The following is a 16,620-nucleotide window of genomic DNA, read 5'->3' as shown; positions in this document are numbered from 1 at the left end:
CTGCGAGCCCTCAGCCTCTACCCAGCCGCAAGCACAAGGGACCAGAGACCCAGTGTGGTACAAAACATCTGTAATGAGCTACATGCAAATACCAACTTCTGCCAAGCAAGCCAAGGGGCTCAGTATTCAACGGACGACCCCCATCGGGGACCCCAGACTTGCTCGTCTCTCCCTGGGAAACGATTGTTGCCAAACAGCTTGTCTTTGGCACCTGCCTGAGAGTGTGCCCCAGGGAAATCCGCCCGGGCTTCCAAGGGCTTCCGTGCTCATTCTCCCTTGAGGCTGCGGTGGGCCCGGGTGAGGGAAACCGACAAACCAATTCATAGGCCATCCCGCTAGCATTCTCCTGGCGGCCCTGGGACTCCTGTGGGGTGGCCCTTTGGCGCTCTGGGCACACTGGAAGCCCCAGATGACACAGCCTCGGGCTCAGGCACTCTCAAAGACTGGGGCCATCCCAACGGCCCCTGAGCCCCGCTTCCGGCCCAGGCTCCAGTGCCTCGTGTCCCCCCCCCCCCTTCTCTTGGTCCAGAAGGGAAGCTGACTGGACTGGTGGGAGGAGACAGGAGCACTGTGTCCTGGGATACTCAAACTGAGCATGTCCATTTCCTCTATTGTCGTCCAGAACATCTGTAAGCAAGGGACAGAGTGTGTGCTGCGTGGAGCTCACTAAAGACAGGGCCTCTGCGCCGTCAGGGGCCGGCTCCCCGGCTCGCCCGCCCCAGGGATCTGTCACTCCCTGAGCAGCCAGGCAGTTAAAAGAAAGGGGGCAGGGGTGGAAGGAAAGGGGCTGGGAGTTAGTACTACTATCCTGGTTTAGTGATGTCTCCCAAAACACACACAAGCTCAGGGAAGGGGGACCCCAGCAGCAAGGTGAGAGAACGGGGGAGGATGCGGGACAGGTGCGCTCTTCCTTCGAGGCCGGGCACAGGGCTCCGGAGGATCCCAGCACATTCCGTTCCTCTGGGCGCCTCTGTCACCCAGCGCGGGGGCCAGGGGAGGCCTCCTTAAACAGATGTGGTGTGGAGGCGAGCTGGACCTCAGTGCCACCCGGCCTGGTAACGCAGAAAGGTGGGTCCTCACATCCTCGGCAGGAACTCCTGGCTCTGCAGAGAGACAGTGAGAGGCTCAGGAGAGAGAGGGAGGGAGGGAGGGAGAAAGGAAGAGGCTGGGCCAGGTCCGAGGTGGGGGTCAAGCCTCAGGCAGGATGTTCTCTGGGGCCAGGACCCACCTCTCCCAGCCCCCAGGGCAGCCCGACTCAACAGAATCAGAGTCAAGTCCCGGAGGCTCCCTGAGGTCTCTCCCAGCCTTGCTTTCCCCGGGCCTGGTGCACTCTCCCGGCCCTCCCCCTCCTGCTGTCATCTGGTTGGCCCTTCCTCCCTTCCAGCCATGAGGTGTCAGTCCTTGCAGCTATCTGGCCCAGATCCCGGTGAACCCCGGGCCCCAGCAGAGCCCAGTGCTCAGCCCCGGGCCACCACCTACCAGGCTAATACTGTCACTGGCTATGCACTGGGTGACTGGACAGGGAGTCCTTCTCCTCTCCTGGGACTGAGTGGGAACCTCCAGCCCACAGTAAGCTAGGACTGAGAAAGGGGGTGGGGGTGGGGTCTTAGGTTGGGGGCAGGGCAAGAGGCAGAAACTATTAGCATCACCAGGTGCAGGATTTGTGGTGTGAAGGCTGGTCCTGGCAGGGAAAAGATTTTCTTTCTCGTGGATACTTCACCCTGAGACCCATGAGAGCCACTTTCCTTTAGCCCAGGCCAGCCCAGCCCAACTCCTTTTCACCAGGCCTTTCCAAGCCCTCCCAGTTCCAGCACAGGGCAACCACTGACCGACAGCAGGGTTTCTGGAAGGGAGAGCTGGGAGAGGACTGGAGGACTAGGGGCAGAGGGATTACGGACTGAAGTGGGCGAGAGAGAGGGGGGACAGAGAGAAGAGCGCCCGCGCATCTCAGGCAAGCTCCGGTGAGACCGTGGAGTCTGGGGAGAGGATGTTCGGCCTCACGTCTGGATGTCTGACTTCTGCATAATGAGCTGTAAGTTACGGGTTTACTCTCATCTTCACCCCATTTCTTAGGGCAGGAGTGGGTCCCTGCTGTGTCCCCAGATCCCAGCAGAGCAGCTGCTCAGTAAACGGTCGTCAGACAAATGAATAAATGATGAATGAGTGAGTGAGGGAAGCCCCGGGGCTCACTTGACAGGCGGCAGGTGCTCTGCACATGCTTCGGGAATGAGGTCCGTGTGTGTGTGTGTGTGTGTGTGTGTGTGTGTGTGTTTGTTCGGGAAGGCATGATCTACCAAATCCACAAATCCGTCATCCCTGCCTCTGCTGGGGGCCGGGCCTCAATTAGCTGCAGGACTGACGCCCAGGGGGCAACATCCTTCCCCCAACACCCTGGTGCCCAGAGCTCTCCACAGGCTCCCGTGGGCGGGGGGGGACGCACCTGGTAGACAAGGGTCAGGTCAGGAGGTGAACGAAGAGGATGGCCAGACCGATGTTAAGCAGGATCACCATGCAGATAAGGACAGTGTTGGGGACCTGGGAGCAGTGGAGAGAAGCTGAGTTCCCGCAGCCTTGGAAACAACCCCCACCCAAGACCCAACAAGGCTAGACAGAGGAGCAGAAACTTCTGCAGTCAAATGCTCTACCACTGAGCTATACCCCCGAGCAGAAACTTCTGAAAGAACCCTGTCGAGAATGCCCCTCGTTTTGCTCACTGCTTTGTCCAGCACCTGGACAGCAGACTGTCAGAGCAGGAAGGATTCTGGGAAATGAGTAACCAAACCATATAGGGTCCAGAGAGGGACAAGGATGTGTCTCAAAGCACAGTGGGCAGTGCTGGGCCTGGAAGCCAGAACATCCTTCCTTTCTGCTAATTCCCCCCCTGGATGGCATCCATCAGTCCACACAACTCTGCCTCACTCGTGGTCCCTGCGTTTCTAGCTGCCAGCCCCCTCTAATAAGCCCTACTGGGTCCTTCCTCCACTGCCAGGAAGCCCTCCCTGCTACACCTTGCCGCAGATGCTGCTGGTGCTCCGCTCAGATCGCCCTAGTTCCCCAGGTGCGCTCACTCCTCCCTAGCTGCTTAGGGCTCCCCCGCACCCTCTTCTCCAAAGCACTGCCCCCTGCTGACCTGAGCGCAGGCACAAAGGCCTGCCCCCTGCCCCAAGGTGGGGGGGATTCATGCTACCACATCCTGATGAGGCTACACTTGACGAAGCCCACATCCCTGCTGCGGTTTTCCCCTGCCCCATCCTGTGTCATCACCCTCCCCACCCCCAAATCCCCCCCGCACTGGAATCCCACGTGGAGCCCAAGCACCCCTGGGGGGACCCGAGCTGGGACACGCCCTTCTTCCCCCAGCCTCACCTCCTCCACCTCCACTTCGGCCTCGGCTGCCAGCGCCGCCTCCTTCCGAGCCTTCTTCTTCGCCCCCGCCTTGGTCAGCCCTCGGGCCTCCGTCTTGCGGGCCTTGGCCTTGGGCTCGGCTCTGGGGACAATGGGCTTGGGCTCCAGCTTGGCCGGGGACTCCGGCGGGGACTCGGGCGGGAGCTCGGGGGCCCGCGGCGGGGCCGCGGCCGGTGACGGCGGCGCGGAGTCCGTCCCGGAGGCCTCGGGCTCGGGCTCGGGCTCGTCCTCGAAGGGCGGCGGCGCAGGCGGCGCGGTGCGCACGGCGTAGCTGTGGTAGCCCCGGTACAGCGCCACCTCGGGCTCCTGCGACGGCGCGGGCGGCGGCTGCAGCGCCTCGATGGCCATGTGCTCGGTGGGCGGCCGCGCGGGGCTGCGGCGACCCGCGCCCTCGGACGGCGTGAGCGGCCGGCTGCCCTGGGCGCCCGGCTCCCCGTTCCAGGCGCCCGGGCTCGCCAGGCGGTCCTTGGTCGCCGCCGGGCGGGGGCGCTTGGGCTGCGGGGGCGTCCCGGCCGGCGACGGGGGACCGCCCTCGGGCCCGAGGGGCTCGTGCTCGTGCAGCTGCGGGCTCTCGCGGGAGCGCGGCGGGGGCCCCGCGGCCCCTGGGCCCCGCTCCGGGGGCTCGAGCAGGCTCTCCGAGTTCTCCAGGATCTCCTGCAGCAGCCGGCGCTTCTGATACTCGGGTCCTGCGGGGGGCAGGGACAACCAGCGAGGCAGGCCTTGAACCCGGGCCCCACCGCCTGCCCTGGGCGAGCCCTTCAACCTCGCCCAGCCTGCTTTAGTGACTCGGCCGGCACCTTCCCACCGACCGTCTAGCGTGGGCCCTGCACTATATCAAGCAGGTTCCAAAGAGCAGCTGGTTGCGGCGGCCTTTTAACAACCCTAAGAGGTCCGTGCTATTTATTGGCCTCGTGCTCACAAGGGACGAAAGGGAGACTCAGAGACGTGACATCGCTTGCCCAAAGTCACCCAGCTCAGAGCCAGGACCAGCACCCAGTCCGACTGGCTCCAGAGTTTATGCTCTCCACCGCGACACTGGTTTCCTTCCATTCCCTTACCTGAAAAGTGGCCTAATCGTACCTATTTCATAAATACTAATGGAAGGGTTAGTGGGAAAAAATGCATGAAAAATGCGGAGCTCGGGGTCCAGCTGTTGCTGCCACCACCCCGGGTGGAGGCAGCGCCGGGAGGTGTCGCTCTTCCTGGGGCCAGCAGGGGGAGCGCCTTGCAGGAGGCAGCTAGCCTCCCAGGTACACATCTGACCTCCAGGGTCCCCCAGCTGGTCCCCTGTGGTGTTCCTGCTACAGCCAGAATAACATTTAGATACAAGTCTGATCATGCCACTCACCATGAAGCCTTCAATGCGGAGAACAGCAGCCTCCCAGCCCCTGGGCTCCCACTACTCTACCCAGGAGCCAAGTCTCTATCCCCACGGGTTCCTGCCTGTTCCACTCTCCAGCCTCCGAGCCTGCGGCTCTGCTCCAAGTCTCTGTGCCTTTGCACCTGCAGTCCCTTCCTCCTGGTCTGCCCCGCCCACATAGCCCTGCGAGGGGCTGCGATTCTCAGTGAGTGGTCCCAAACCAGCAGCTTCCACGCTGCCTGATCCTTGTCAGGAACGCTGACAAGGGGGCTGTGTGGCTCAATCCGTTGTGTGACAAGGGGGCTGTGTGGTTCAATCCGTTAATCCCCCAACTCAATATGATCTTGGGGTCCTGGGGCTGACCCCGAGTCAGGCTCTGTATTCAGTACAGAGTCTGCTTGTCTCTCTCCCTCTGCCCTCTGCCCTCCATCTCCAAAATAAATAATAAATAAAATATTTTTTAAAAAAAGGAAAAGAAAAGCTCATTCACGAACCCCAGATCTACTGAATCAAAAACTTGGGGGGTGGGACCAGCATGCTGTGTCACATTTGAGACCCACTGACCTGGTGAACTCTCGTTCAGCCTTCAAGATTCAGCTCAAACAGCCTTTCCTGAGGGCAGCCTTTTCTAGGGTCTCCCTGCCTGACTGGGTGAAGTGCCCCCCTGAGCTTCCAAAGCCGCTGTTCAAGCCACACAGAACTTATGCTGTGTGGAATGTAGTCGTAACAGAGAGACAGAACCAAGAGCTTGCTGCAGGCGGGGCTCTGTGCTCCCCTGACATGATTTGACCCACCCAACCCCCAAGAAGGTAAGTATTATTCTTACTCCCATTTTATAGATCAGAAAACCGAGGTTTACAGAAGTGAAAGGACTTAACAAGGTCACCGAGCTGGTTAGCAGGGGTGTCAGGACGGGAATATACTCCCTGATCCTCATTCCCCAATTCTGCCATGATTCTCGGCTCTTCTAGATTCTGGATCCCAGAATCCCGGGTTTGTACGGCAGAGCCCAGCATGGTGCCTGACACAGGGGCAGCACTCAGGGACCGGTGGACTGAAAGTGATGAGCAGGAGCCACAAGGCTTTTTGCCTCCTCATCCAGAGCCCTCTCCCTTTGCTAAGCTTCATCAGCTCAGCTGTCAGCCCTGTCTGCAGCAGGGAGAGGAGGCAGCCTGGGGTAGGTCCAGTCCACAACCAGGAGCCTCTGATTCCGTACCACCCCCCATCTCAGCACAGGTCTCCTTGTGTCACCACATCCATGCATTTGCCATACCCGCCCTCCCTCCCTGGTTGCTTGAACTCACAGACATTTGTGAACACACTTGGGCATCTCAGCTTTCCAGCAAGCAAACAAAAAGAAAAATGGTCCAGCCCTGGGACCTCCCCTTACCCTGTGCTGCCCATCCCCTCCCTGGCTGGCCCTACCTGGCTGGTAGAAATCCGGAGCCAGCTCCCTGGCCACAGTGCGGGCAATGCTGGACTCCTGGTTGGCAGCAAGGGCGGCCTGTTCCGCTGCCTCAGCTTTGGCCTTGGCGTGGCTTGTCCTAAGGAGACAACATGGTAGAGACTCAGGATCCCTCCAAAAAACCAGATCTCTGCCCACCAAAGACAAGCCAGACACAGCATTCATTCATTCGGGCTGCCAGTGAGTATGTATTGAAACCCGTGGGCCAGACTGCTGTGCACTCCGTAGACCATTCCTTCTTCCTTCTGGGCACGCAGACAGACTACATTCCCCTTGCAATCAGTGTGGTCAGGTGACTGAGTCCTGGCCGGCGCACTGTGGGAAGACATGATGCATGCAGTTTCCAGGTCTGGCCCATGAGAACCTCTTGTGCGATCCTCTACATCCTCTCCTTTCCCCCTCTTGCTGCTTGAATGGAAGCTCAGGTCATGATCCCAGGGTCTTGGGATCGATCCCCGAATGGGGACCTTAACCTCTTCTGTGTCACAGACCCTTTGGCATCTGGTGACACTCATGGGCCCCTTCTCAGAATGATGTTTTAAAATGCATAAAATACATAGGATTACAAAGGGATATCATTATACTGACATGCTATTACCAAAATATTAGAGAAACAAATCTGTAATAGAATGCATTTTCTTCTTCATTAACACATTGAACAAAATATCTAGCAAGTGAACTAACCACAATAATTTTGAAGTACAGATTAGCAGAAAGGATATTTCAAAGATACCCACAATAGGGGTGCCTAGCTGGCTCAGTCGGGAGAGCGTACATGAGGCTCTTGATCTTGGGGTTGTGGGTTTGAGCTCCATGTTGGGTGTGGAAATTACTTAAAAAAATAAAATCTTGGGGCACCTGGGTGGCTCAGTGGGTTAAGCCTCTGCCTTCGGCTCAGGTCATGATCCCAGGACCTTGGGATCGAGCCCCACATCGGGCTCTCTGCTCAGCAGGGAGCCTGCTTCCTCCTCTCTCTCTGCCTGCCTCTCTGCCTACTTGTGATCTCTGTCAAATAAATAAAATAAAAATCTTTAATAAAATAAAATAAAATAAAATCTTCCTAAAAAAAGATATCTGCAACAATAATAATGTGATATGAAAACATGTAACTTCCACGGGTGGCAAAGTCACAGATGTCCCGAATACTACTGTGGTTTATTGTCTACCTCCATAATTGAAGCAAATGCTACATTTCAGTAAGAGGTTAGTAAAAATAAGATAGTTTTTCCATCTTTTGTAGACACTGAGTGCCCTGCCCAGATCCCTTCCCTGGCACGTGCACCCACCCCCAGCTCCTGACCAGGCTGCTAATGGCTCACCTCGGTCCCAGAGAACTGCACCCAGCAGAAGCCATGTTGTTCTAGAGGCCAAATTACCCTCCCCCACCCCGACAACGTAGCCCATAACTAACGACTGATGACACCCGCCAGCCCCCCTCTTGCCCCGGGAAGAACCAGTTCTGTGGTATAAACCAGGCTCCAGAACCCCCACCATGGGGCCAGGTAAGACCACACCCTGGTTTGGTCACTTCCCTTCTCTCCGGACAGTGTCCCCCCCAAAAAAAATCATCTGCTCAAGAATCCCTACCTCAGGGCGCCTGGGTGGTTCAGTCAGTTAAGTGTCTGCTTTCAGCTCGGGTCATGGTCCCAGGATCCTGGGATGGAGTCCTATACTGGGCTCCCTGCTCAGTGCGGAATCTGCTTCTCCCTCTCCCTCTGCTGCTCCCCGCCGCTATTGCTCTCACTCACTCTCTCTCTCAAACAAATAAACAAAATCTAAATTAAAAAAAAAAAATCCCCTCCTCAGGCTCAGCTTCTAGGGAGTCCAATCTAAGATAGCATCCAAGTTCACAGACTCTGAATTCCGCCCCCTGTTAAGAAACACCGCGGAAGGAACCCAGGTCCAGAAATGATTACTGCATAGTGCAGAGTTCCCACGCTGGAATGGGGAAGATTCAGGCATGACACTTAAATATTCCACGTGGATCATTTAAGCAAACCATACGTGTCTGGGTGTTAAGCACCTGAGATTCGGGGGACGTGTGTTGTTAGTGTGTTGTTAGTGTTGTTAGTGCAGCCAGCAGCACCTGCTGAAACAGTAACAGGCCCATGAGGATGGACCTGGCACAGTTCTACAGGAATTAGGCAGTTTATCTCCTGCAGTCATCATCATGCCTTAGTCATCATGTTACCATTTCCCACAATTTGCAGAAAAGAAAACTGAGGCACAGAGAGGTGACATAATTTTCCCTGGGTCTCAGGGTCCTTAACTGCAGGAGCTGGGATTTTGAACCCAGGCAAGATGACTCCAGAGCTTGTGAGCTTGAACATGACTTTGGAAATGTGCCACACCTGCCAGGAGCTGAGGACAGAGACTCCCGTGGGTAAGACAAGCCCTGTCCCTGTCCTCACGGTGAAGTACGGGAGGAAGAAGGCAAACGAACAACATAATGTCTTTAACAAAAGGTCGTTAGATAAAAGGTCTTCAACTGCAATCATGAGCAGTGCCATCGAGGAAGAGTCGAGAAGGCAGTGATCTCGTAGAGTAGGACGACAACACAGGTCGGTGGCAGGGTGGGGTCAGGGAAGGTTTCTTGGAGAATGTGACCGTTAAGTTGACATGAAGACAAATGGAAGTTAGATCCGTGATAGGAGAGGCGGGACAGCAAGGCTGGTGGAGGAAAGAGAGCAAGGGTTCGGCGCCTTTGGGGGAAGTGAAAGCTCAGCATAGCGTCCACCCTGCAGATGAGCCAGTTCCTCGGGGACTTGACCTGTGTCTTTGTACCTGTCTCCAGTATATAGCACTGGGCCTGAAATAAGGGAGAGAGCTTTCATGAAGCTCCTTCCATGGGAGAGGCCCTTTGCCTATGTTATCCCCTCCAAGCCTCAGAACAGTCTGGGCGGTGGCTCTTCCTGTTCGGCCTTCACACAGGGGGAAACTGAGGCTCCGAGGGGTATCTCCTCAAGGACGGAAAATGAGTTAACACTCAAAAGCATTTACTACATGCCACATGCCACGGGCTTTACGGAAATTAACTCATTTGACACACACCCCCCCCAATAACGCTGGGTAGCAGACGTTAGTACCAGCATCCCTCTCTACAGAGGAGAAATGCAGGGCATGCGGCTTAAAGGAACTAACACAAACTTACACAGCCAGCAAGTGGCAGAGCAAGATTTCAAACCAAGGCCTTCTGGGCCTAGAGTCTGTGCCTTGAACCACAGGCTATCCCTTCAATAATGAGCAGTGGAGGAAGGACCCAGAACTGTCTGATCTCCAGGCCCTCCCCTCTATGATGCCACCTTGCCACAGTAATGTTTACTGAAGGCAAGAAGACACAAACGCGGGGCGCCTGGCTGGCTCAGCCATAGAGCATATGGCTCTTGATCTCGGGGTCGTGAGTTCAAGCCCCACGCTGGGTGTAGAGTTTACTTCTAAGAAAAAAAATATGTTAAGTGAGCGCATGCCCGCACACAGGTATAAGCAGAGGGGCAGCACAGGGACGAGTCCAGAGCCCAGCTTTGGATTCCAACTTCTGGTTCTGCCAAGGCTGGTGCTAGGGTAGGTAAGTGACACATTCACCTCAGGCTCAAAAGTTAGGAGGATGCAAAAACTTAGTAAGCAAGATAAAACAATATTTTAAAGCACTATTTCTAGAAGTCAAAAATAATGCCAAAAAATCCTTAATGAACAAACTATGAATAAAATTTAAATAAAGACTGGATCAGACCCTGTGCTTCTGCATGGCCTTGGTCACATCACCCTAATCCCAACCCCATAGTGCCTCTAGGACTGTGGGTGAGTGGCCCTGCCTCCCTGTGCCCCAGTTTCTTCATCTGTACAATGGAGATCGTAATTCTCCCCTCTTGGAGAGGTGGTGAAAACTGATGAGTTAAGAGGCAGCATATGGAAGTGTTTAGGCCAGGATGGGACTGAGTGGAGGTGGTGGTGTCGGTGGTGGCGGAGATGGTAGTGGAGGAGGTGATGATGGTGGTTGTGATGGTAGTGGTGGTGGTGATGGTAGAGGTGATGGTGATGGTGGTAGTAGAGTTGATGGTGGTGGTGATGGAGGTGATGGTGGTGGTGGTGGTGATGGAGGTGGCAGTAGAGGAGGTGGTGGTGGAAGTGATGGTGGTGGTGATGGAGGAGGTGATGGTGATGGTGATCATGATGGTGGTGATGGTGGTCATGATAGAAGTGATGTTGGTGATGGCAGAGGTGATGGTGGTGGTGGTGAAGATGATGGTGGTGTGGTGATGGCAATGGTGGTGGTGGTGATGGAGGTGGCGGTGGAGGAGGTGGCGGTGAAGGAGAGGAGAAGGAGGACGATGAGGTTTATGACACCAAGACAGAGTGTGGTACGTGCATATCCCCAGGTTCATATTTGCCTATACACACAGGCATGCGATTCAAAGTCCTACACTTTCCAGAAACACTTCCCTGGAAACCTGAAACCCCAGGTCAGGCGGAGGAGGGAAAGAGCCGGGCAAACCTTCAAAGGGAGAAAATGTCCTTTTTTGGTAACACAAGCTGGATGGTGCTTGCTTGTTTCTTGGCGCCCTGGGAAGCTGTGTTGCAGGACTCTTCCTAAGGCCGGAGCGGCAGCCTGCACACAGAGCCCCAGAAGAACTGGAGGCGTCAGCTGTGGACCTCCTGTCCAGAGCAGCCAGAACAGGGGTGGAGAAAGGGGAGGCCACACAGCCCACGGCAATGAGGGCTTCTGTGTTCAAAGGAAGCCCACCGCCCTTCCCCGTGTCCATCAGTCTGGCCGATGGAACCCCTTATCAGCCCTCCCCCAGGTCTCTGGTCTCAGGAATGACTCCCAGCCTTCAAGCCAGTCCCCCGCCATGTCCTCCCGCACCCTCCTCCTTGTCTCCCTGCTGCAGCCAAGGCCATGACTCACCAGGTCCCTTCTCCCACTCCTGCTATAGCTCCAGCTTCGGCAGCCTCTCCCTCCTTCCGTCACTGCTCCTCCAAGCCCCGACACGCTCCCTACAACTGATCACAGTGGCACCGGGGCTGGCTTAATCCAGTTGTCCAACGGCCTCAACTCTTGCTTAAAATCTTTGCAAGGCTTCCTACCAAGTTCACAATAAAGCCCAGGGCACTTTACACAGCCTTCCAGGCTCTCCGGAGCCTCTCAGGGCATCCTGGGTATATCAGCAGCGGCCTTCAGGGCGCAGCCCGGGGCAGCTCACGGGGCGGGGGGTTGGGGGGGGGCACTGTTGCCCACAGGCTCTTGTAGGCCGGGGCCACTCACAGTGCAGCCCATCACCCTCCTGGCTCCTTCCTCACCTGGGAGCTTGTCAGAAATGCTGGTTCTCAGGCTCCACCCCAGACCTGAGTCAGAGCCTCAGGGGGAGGAGCCCAGGAATCTGTGTGTTACACCCCTGCTGGGCAGCTCCCAGCCTGCTCAACTCCCCAAAGAGCTTCGAGTGTTTCTCCTCAAGCATCAGGATCCCCCTCTGAGTCTTGCTAGGGAAATGCCGGACCCATTTCTTCTCCTCTGACCACTCCCTGGGTCTGGGCTGAGGCCGCGGCGGGGAGAGGGTCTCCGGGGATGGCTCTGACCTGCAGGAAAGGAAAGCAGCAGAAACTGGGGCAATGGGAGGGGCACGGAGCAGTCCCTCTTCTTGATTTCACTCGTCAGCAGGGTTAAAAATAAGGCTGGTGGTTCTGGGATAGGGGCAGGGCAATAACCCGACAGAACCACTTCTGAGAGCGTCCTCCTACCCCAGCCTCTTTCCCCCACCCCCAGGCCCCTAACTTTGTGGAGTGCCTACTGTGTGCAAGGCACTGTTCTGAGGACTGTGGATACCACAGCAAACCAAGCAACCCAAACCCCCTCGCAGAGCTCACGTTCTAGTGCAAGGGGTCGGCAAACTGCAGCCAATAGGCCCCCGCCCCTGAGCCCACCGCCGGTGGCCGTACTGTCAGTGAGCTAAGACTGGTTTATATACTTTTGAATGGTTGAACTTGAAAAAAAAAAAAAAACAAGAGTAATATTTTCTGACACATGAAAATTACATGGAATTCACAGTTCAGTGTCCATATAAATAAAGTTTTACTGGAACACAGCCACACCCACTTGTGGACACACTGTCTACAGTGAAGTAGTTGCCACATAGACCGTGTGACTGGCAAGGCCAAAGATATTTACCATCTGGTCTTTTACAGAAATAGTTCGCTGATGCCTGTTTTAATACACTCACTCAGTAACTGTCTCTTCTACTACTACTAACAATATTAATCTGTTATTTGTTGAGATCTTTGTGCCCAGCTCTGTGTCACCTTAACACAAATGACCTCAGAGAGGTGGAGTTCCTCTTTCAAGGTCACACAGCTAGAAAATTGCATCGGTCCAAGCTCTTACCCATTACACCAAGTTCTCACCCTCTTCCCACTGACTCTGGGCTAAGTCCTCCATGGGCTGGGACCAGGGATGGGGATGAATGGGACCCAGCAGGCACCTGAGGAACTTATAGCCTAAGGCAGCCCTGCCAAGTCCACCACACAACACCCCTGAAAACCAGTGACTGAACAGGGACACAGAGCACAGTCTCTAAACCGCTCAGGAGAATGTCTAAGAGGGGGAGACTCCAGCTAGGTAGCTGGGATGTGGGGCCCTACCTCTGCCCCTACTCCCTTCGGCAAGTCTGAGCTCCCTGAACCCCAACCTCCTCATCTGTAAAATGGGGCTAATAACAGCAGCGACCGGAGCGAAGGTGTAATGAATGACCAGTCATCTGGCCCCTGGAGCAGTGGTCAGGACACAGGAAGTCCACAAAGCGCTTGTTAATAAAATAAATAAGCATGTTTTTTTGGAGAGGACTAAAAATCCCAAATGGACCACATGCCACTGATTTGTTAAATAAAGATTAAAATGATTTTTTCATTTGGCGGATAACGGGAGTCCCCAGCTCAAACCTCTGCCAGCCTCTCTGGAGGTCGCAGAGGAGGCTGACAGGGACAATGCTGCCCCCCCCTGCAGTGGGGAATGCTTCGGATGCCGCTGCCCTGCCCTCTCCCAAAATAGCCCCTCGCCCACAGCTCTGGCCGGCCGTGGCCATTTCCTCCAGAACAATCATGGTCAGAGTCATCACGAACAGGAACCACAGCTGGGGATGCAGACACCCACTTGGATAGCTCCCTTGAAGAAAGCCCCCTGCCCACCAAGGACGTAGGCCAGGGCACAGTCAGGGAGTCCTGACTGATGGGGGAACTTCTTCTCGACCCCAACCCACCCCCAGGACTTCATTTGGGGCTAAACCCCAATTCAAATGGGGCTAAGCCCCTGCTGGGAAGTACAAATAAGAGACGCATCACATTCGAGGTATCTACCCTTGACTCACTGGTCTCAGTTTCCTCAACTGTGAAATGGGGATGCTAATACTTCACTATGCTACTGAGAGTCTGAAATGAGCATTTAACAAATACTGGCTTTCATTATCATGGTTTTTGTTACTATTGTAACAATGCTTACCAGCAATTCCCTTCGGAATTCTATGGACCGCCCACAAGTTGGGATATAAATATGCATCCTGAACCCTGTTTCAAAGTCCACCCATGTTATAGCACGGGCCCGTCCTTCATTCCATCCTACTGCTGGACAGACTCCGCCGTGTGCATAAGGCAGACTGAGCTCACCTGTTCTAGCGTTTGTGTTGTTTCCATGCTTGGTTGCTATGGGCATTTGTGCACAACTTTTTGTGTGGTTCTATGTTTTCATTTCTCTTGGGTGCACAATTAGGAGTAGAATTTCTGGGTCATATGGTAACTCCGTGTTCCAGGTGAGGAACTGCCAGGCTCATACCAAAGTGCCTGCACCATTTGACATCCTCCCCGTAACATATGAGGGCTCCCATTTCCCCACATCTCTGCTAACACTTGCTAGATCCAGCTTTTCAATTTTATCCATACGGTGGTTTGTGAGATGCCATCCCAGTGTGGTTTTGGTTTGCATTTCGGAGACGGCTAAGGATGCTGAGCATCGGTTCGTGGGCTTCATGGCCACTGGTATATCTTTCAAGGGGGAAATGTCTCTTTGGATCCTTTGCCTTTTTAAACTGCGTTTCTGTCTTTTATATTATTGAGTTGCAAAAGTTCTTTATATATTCTAGATATAAGTCGTTTATCAGATATATTATGGTCAATCACGTATTGCAAGAATTTCTCTATCCTATGGGTTGTCTTTTCACTTTCTTGATAGTGCCCTTTGAAGTATAATGGTCTTTAATGATGTCCAGAGTATCTGTTTGTTTTTTTTTTCTTTTGTTGCCTATGCTTTTGGTGTCAGATCCAAGAAGGCTTTGCCTGACCTACGGTCACAAAGGTTTACTCCTATATTTTCCTCTAAGAGTTTTCTAGTTTTAGTACCTGCATGGAGATCTGTAAGTGTTGCTTTTAATAAGAAGAGAATGAGAACCTAAGGGTTCATGCTGCCCTGTGAGGTCAGCTCCACCACCGTTGTACAAATGGGAAGACTGAGCCACGTGCTCATTACTTAAGGCACGTGACCATTACTATTATAATGAACGCGGAGCCAGACAGGGAAGGAGGGAGACTCTGGCAAGAGGAGAGGAGATGGAAGGTCCTGAGATGAGAACAGAGACTACAGAGCAGCCGTAAAGCCCACCTGGTGGGTCGCAAGTTCATAATCTGTCTTTGGTTATTTTACAGTATACGTTATAAAATACAGAGTATAAAATGATATGGCCTCATTGTAGAAAAGTTTTGAGAATAGGCCTAAGGTTTTGCTTTTTAAAAAGAAAAAAAAATGCTACTAATGTTTTGGTATTTTGAGGTGGTAAGAAGCACAGCTGTGTGACCGCGGGGGACTAAACGAGTTCTCTGTGCTTTGATTTGTCCCTCTGTAAAATGGGGGCAGGAATAGTCCCGCCCTCACTGGGCTGCTGGGATGAGAGTGAATTGCTGTAGTAAAGCATCTGGAACAGGACGTGGCAGATAGTAGGCTCTATGCAAGAGCTTGAAAAATTCCAATAAGGTGGTTTTGTTCTAGTTGGGGGGGGTGGGCTGTACCACCTCCTCAGGCCCTAGAGAACCTCCCCATCTTGGAAACCCAGCCTGAAATCCCCAGGCCATGGACATGACCTCTCCCAGATCACTTTTTATAGTGACCTTTCTCCCCTTCTTAAAGAGCCTCCAGCCCTGCTGGCAAGTCTCCTCCACCTGTGAGCCGGTGTGCGCCACCCCCCCCCCCCCGCCCCGGCCAAAAAGGCATAGGCAAAGCAGTAAGAGTTGCAGTTTACTGAGTGCTAACTATGTGCTGGACACTTGACCTATGTGTTTGGCTCAATAATGGCCCCAAAGATATCCCCTTCCTATTCCCTGGAACCCGTGAACGTGACCTTATATGGCCAAAGCCGTTTTGCAGATGTGATTAAGGATCTTGAGATGTGGGGATTGCGCTGGATTATGTGATCACGCATGTCCTTTTAAGAGGAGGCAGAGGGAGATGGGATGGCAGGAGAGGAGAAGGCGAGGTGATGACAGAAGAGACTGGCTGGCGAGGGTGTGATGTGAAAACAGAGGAGGGGCGGGGGCGGCCACTAGAGACGGACAAATCAGGGAATGGGATTCACCCCTGGAGCCTGCAGGAGCAAAGAACCAGCCTGCTGACCTTGGCTGTGGTGTGGTGAGACTGATCGCAGACTTCCGACCTCCACAAGCATACAAGAATAAATCGGTGCTGTCTTAGGGCCCCACGTTTGTGGAGGTTTGTTATGGCAGCAACTAGAAACTAAAACAACTTGTGTGACCTCGTGTCATCCTCAAGACAACTCACTTTACAGGGGAGGAAACGCAGGCTCAGGAAATCATTTGCCCGAGGCTCATGGCTGGTGGCCGCCAGAGCCCGCTGGAACGTGCCTCCAGGGCTTCCTGGCAGCAAGGCCTTTGCTGACCCACACGCATGCTCTGTGCTGCCTCAGTTCAGGCCCCCCTTCCAGAAGGGCCCAGCAGCCGCCACCCAGCCTGTTCCCACAGGGACGGTGTGAAGCCCTGCCCGTCCCAGAGAGCCCAGGGCTAGCGGTTACCAGCAGTGATAACCCTACTTCCCCGACAGGCTGGGAACTGCCCGGCTGACTATACGTGACTGAGATCTGGCTGCACTTCGGTGACAAGTGACACGACAGGGCGGGGACCTCAGGCCTTGCTCCGCTTCCCCACACAGGACTGGGTCCTTCAGTCCCACCCGGAGCTTCGTTGCCAGCTGGGCGGCCTCTCCGCGTGAGCTGGCAGAGACCTTCAGAACAGCACAGACAAGTTTCCTTTTTAAAAAAGCTTATACCAGGTTTGGAAATTAAGTTTGAGAAAGCAACAGCACCATGACTCCACGAGCTTCCGCGTGCACAAGCCGTCTCCATCGGGA

At 54.5% G+C, this 16,620-nt stretch overlaps 1 protein-coding gene across 1 annotated transcript in view; it reads right to left on the bottom strand.

The window, feature by feature from the left end:
* Nucleotides 1–53: 53 nt before the first annotated feature.
* The window catches only part of JPH2 (junctophilin 2), a gene marked incomplete at its 5' end in the record, with an annotated part of 63,517 nt that continues 46,950 nt past the window's right edge, over nt 54–16,620 (bottom strand). Inside the window, 4 exons of the mRNA XM_080814369.1 lie at nt 54–1,103; nt 2,441–2,535; nt 3,367–4,091; nt 6,191–6,309. Of these exons, the coding sequence (XP_080670495.1) occupies nt 2,455–2,535; nt 3,367–4,091; nt 6,191–6,309 (925 nt within the window). The 3' untranslated portion in view covers nt 54–1,103; nt 2,441–2,454. The remainder of the gene's footprint in view (nt 1,104–2,440; nt 2,536–3,366; nt 4,092–6,190; nt 6,310–16,620) is intronic.

This window comes from Martes martes (genome assembly GCF_963455335.1).
Source record: "Martes martes genome assembly, chromosome: 9".
In the NCBI taxonomy this organism is placed as follows: domain Eukaryota; kingdom Metazoa; phylum Chordata; class Mammalia; order Carnivora; family Mustelidae; genus Martes; species Martes martes.
This window is presented reverse-complemented; position numbering and strand designations above follow the sequence as displayed.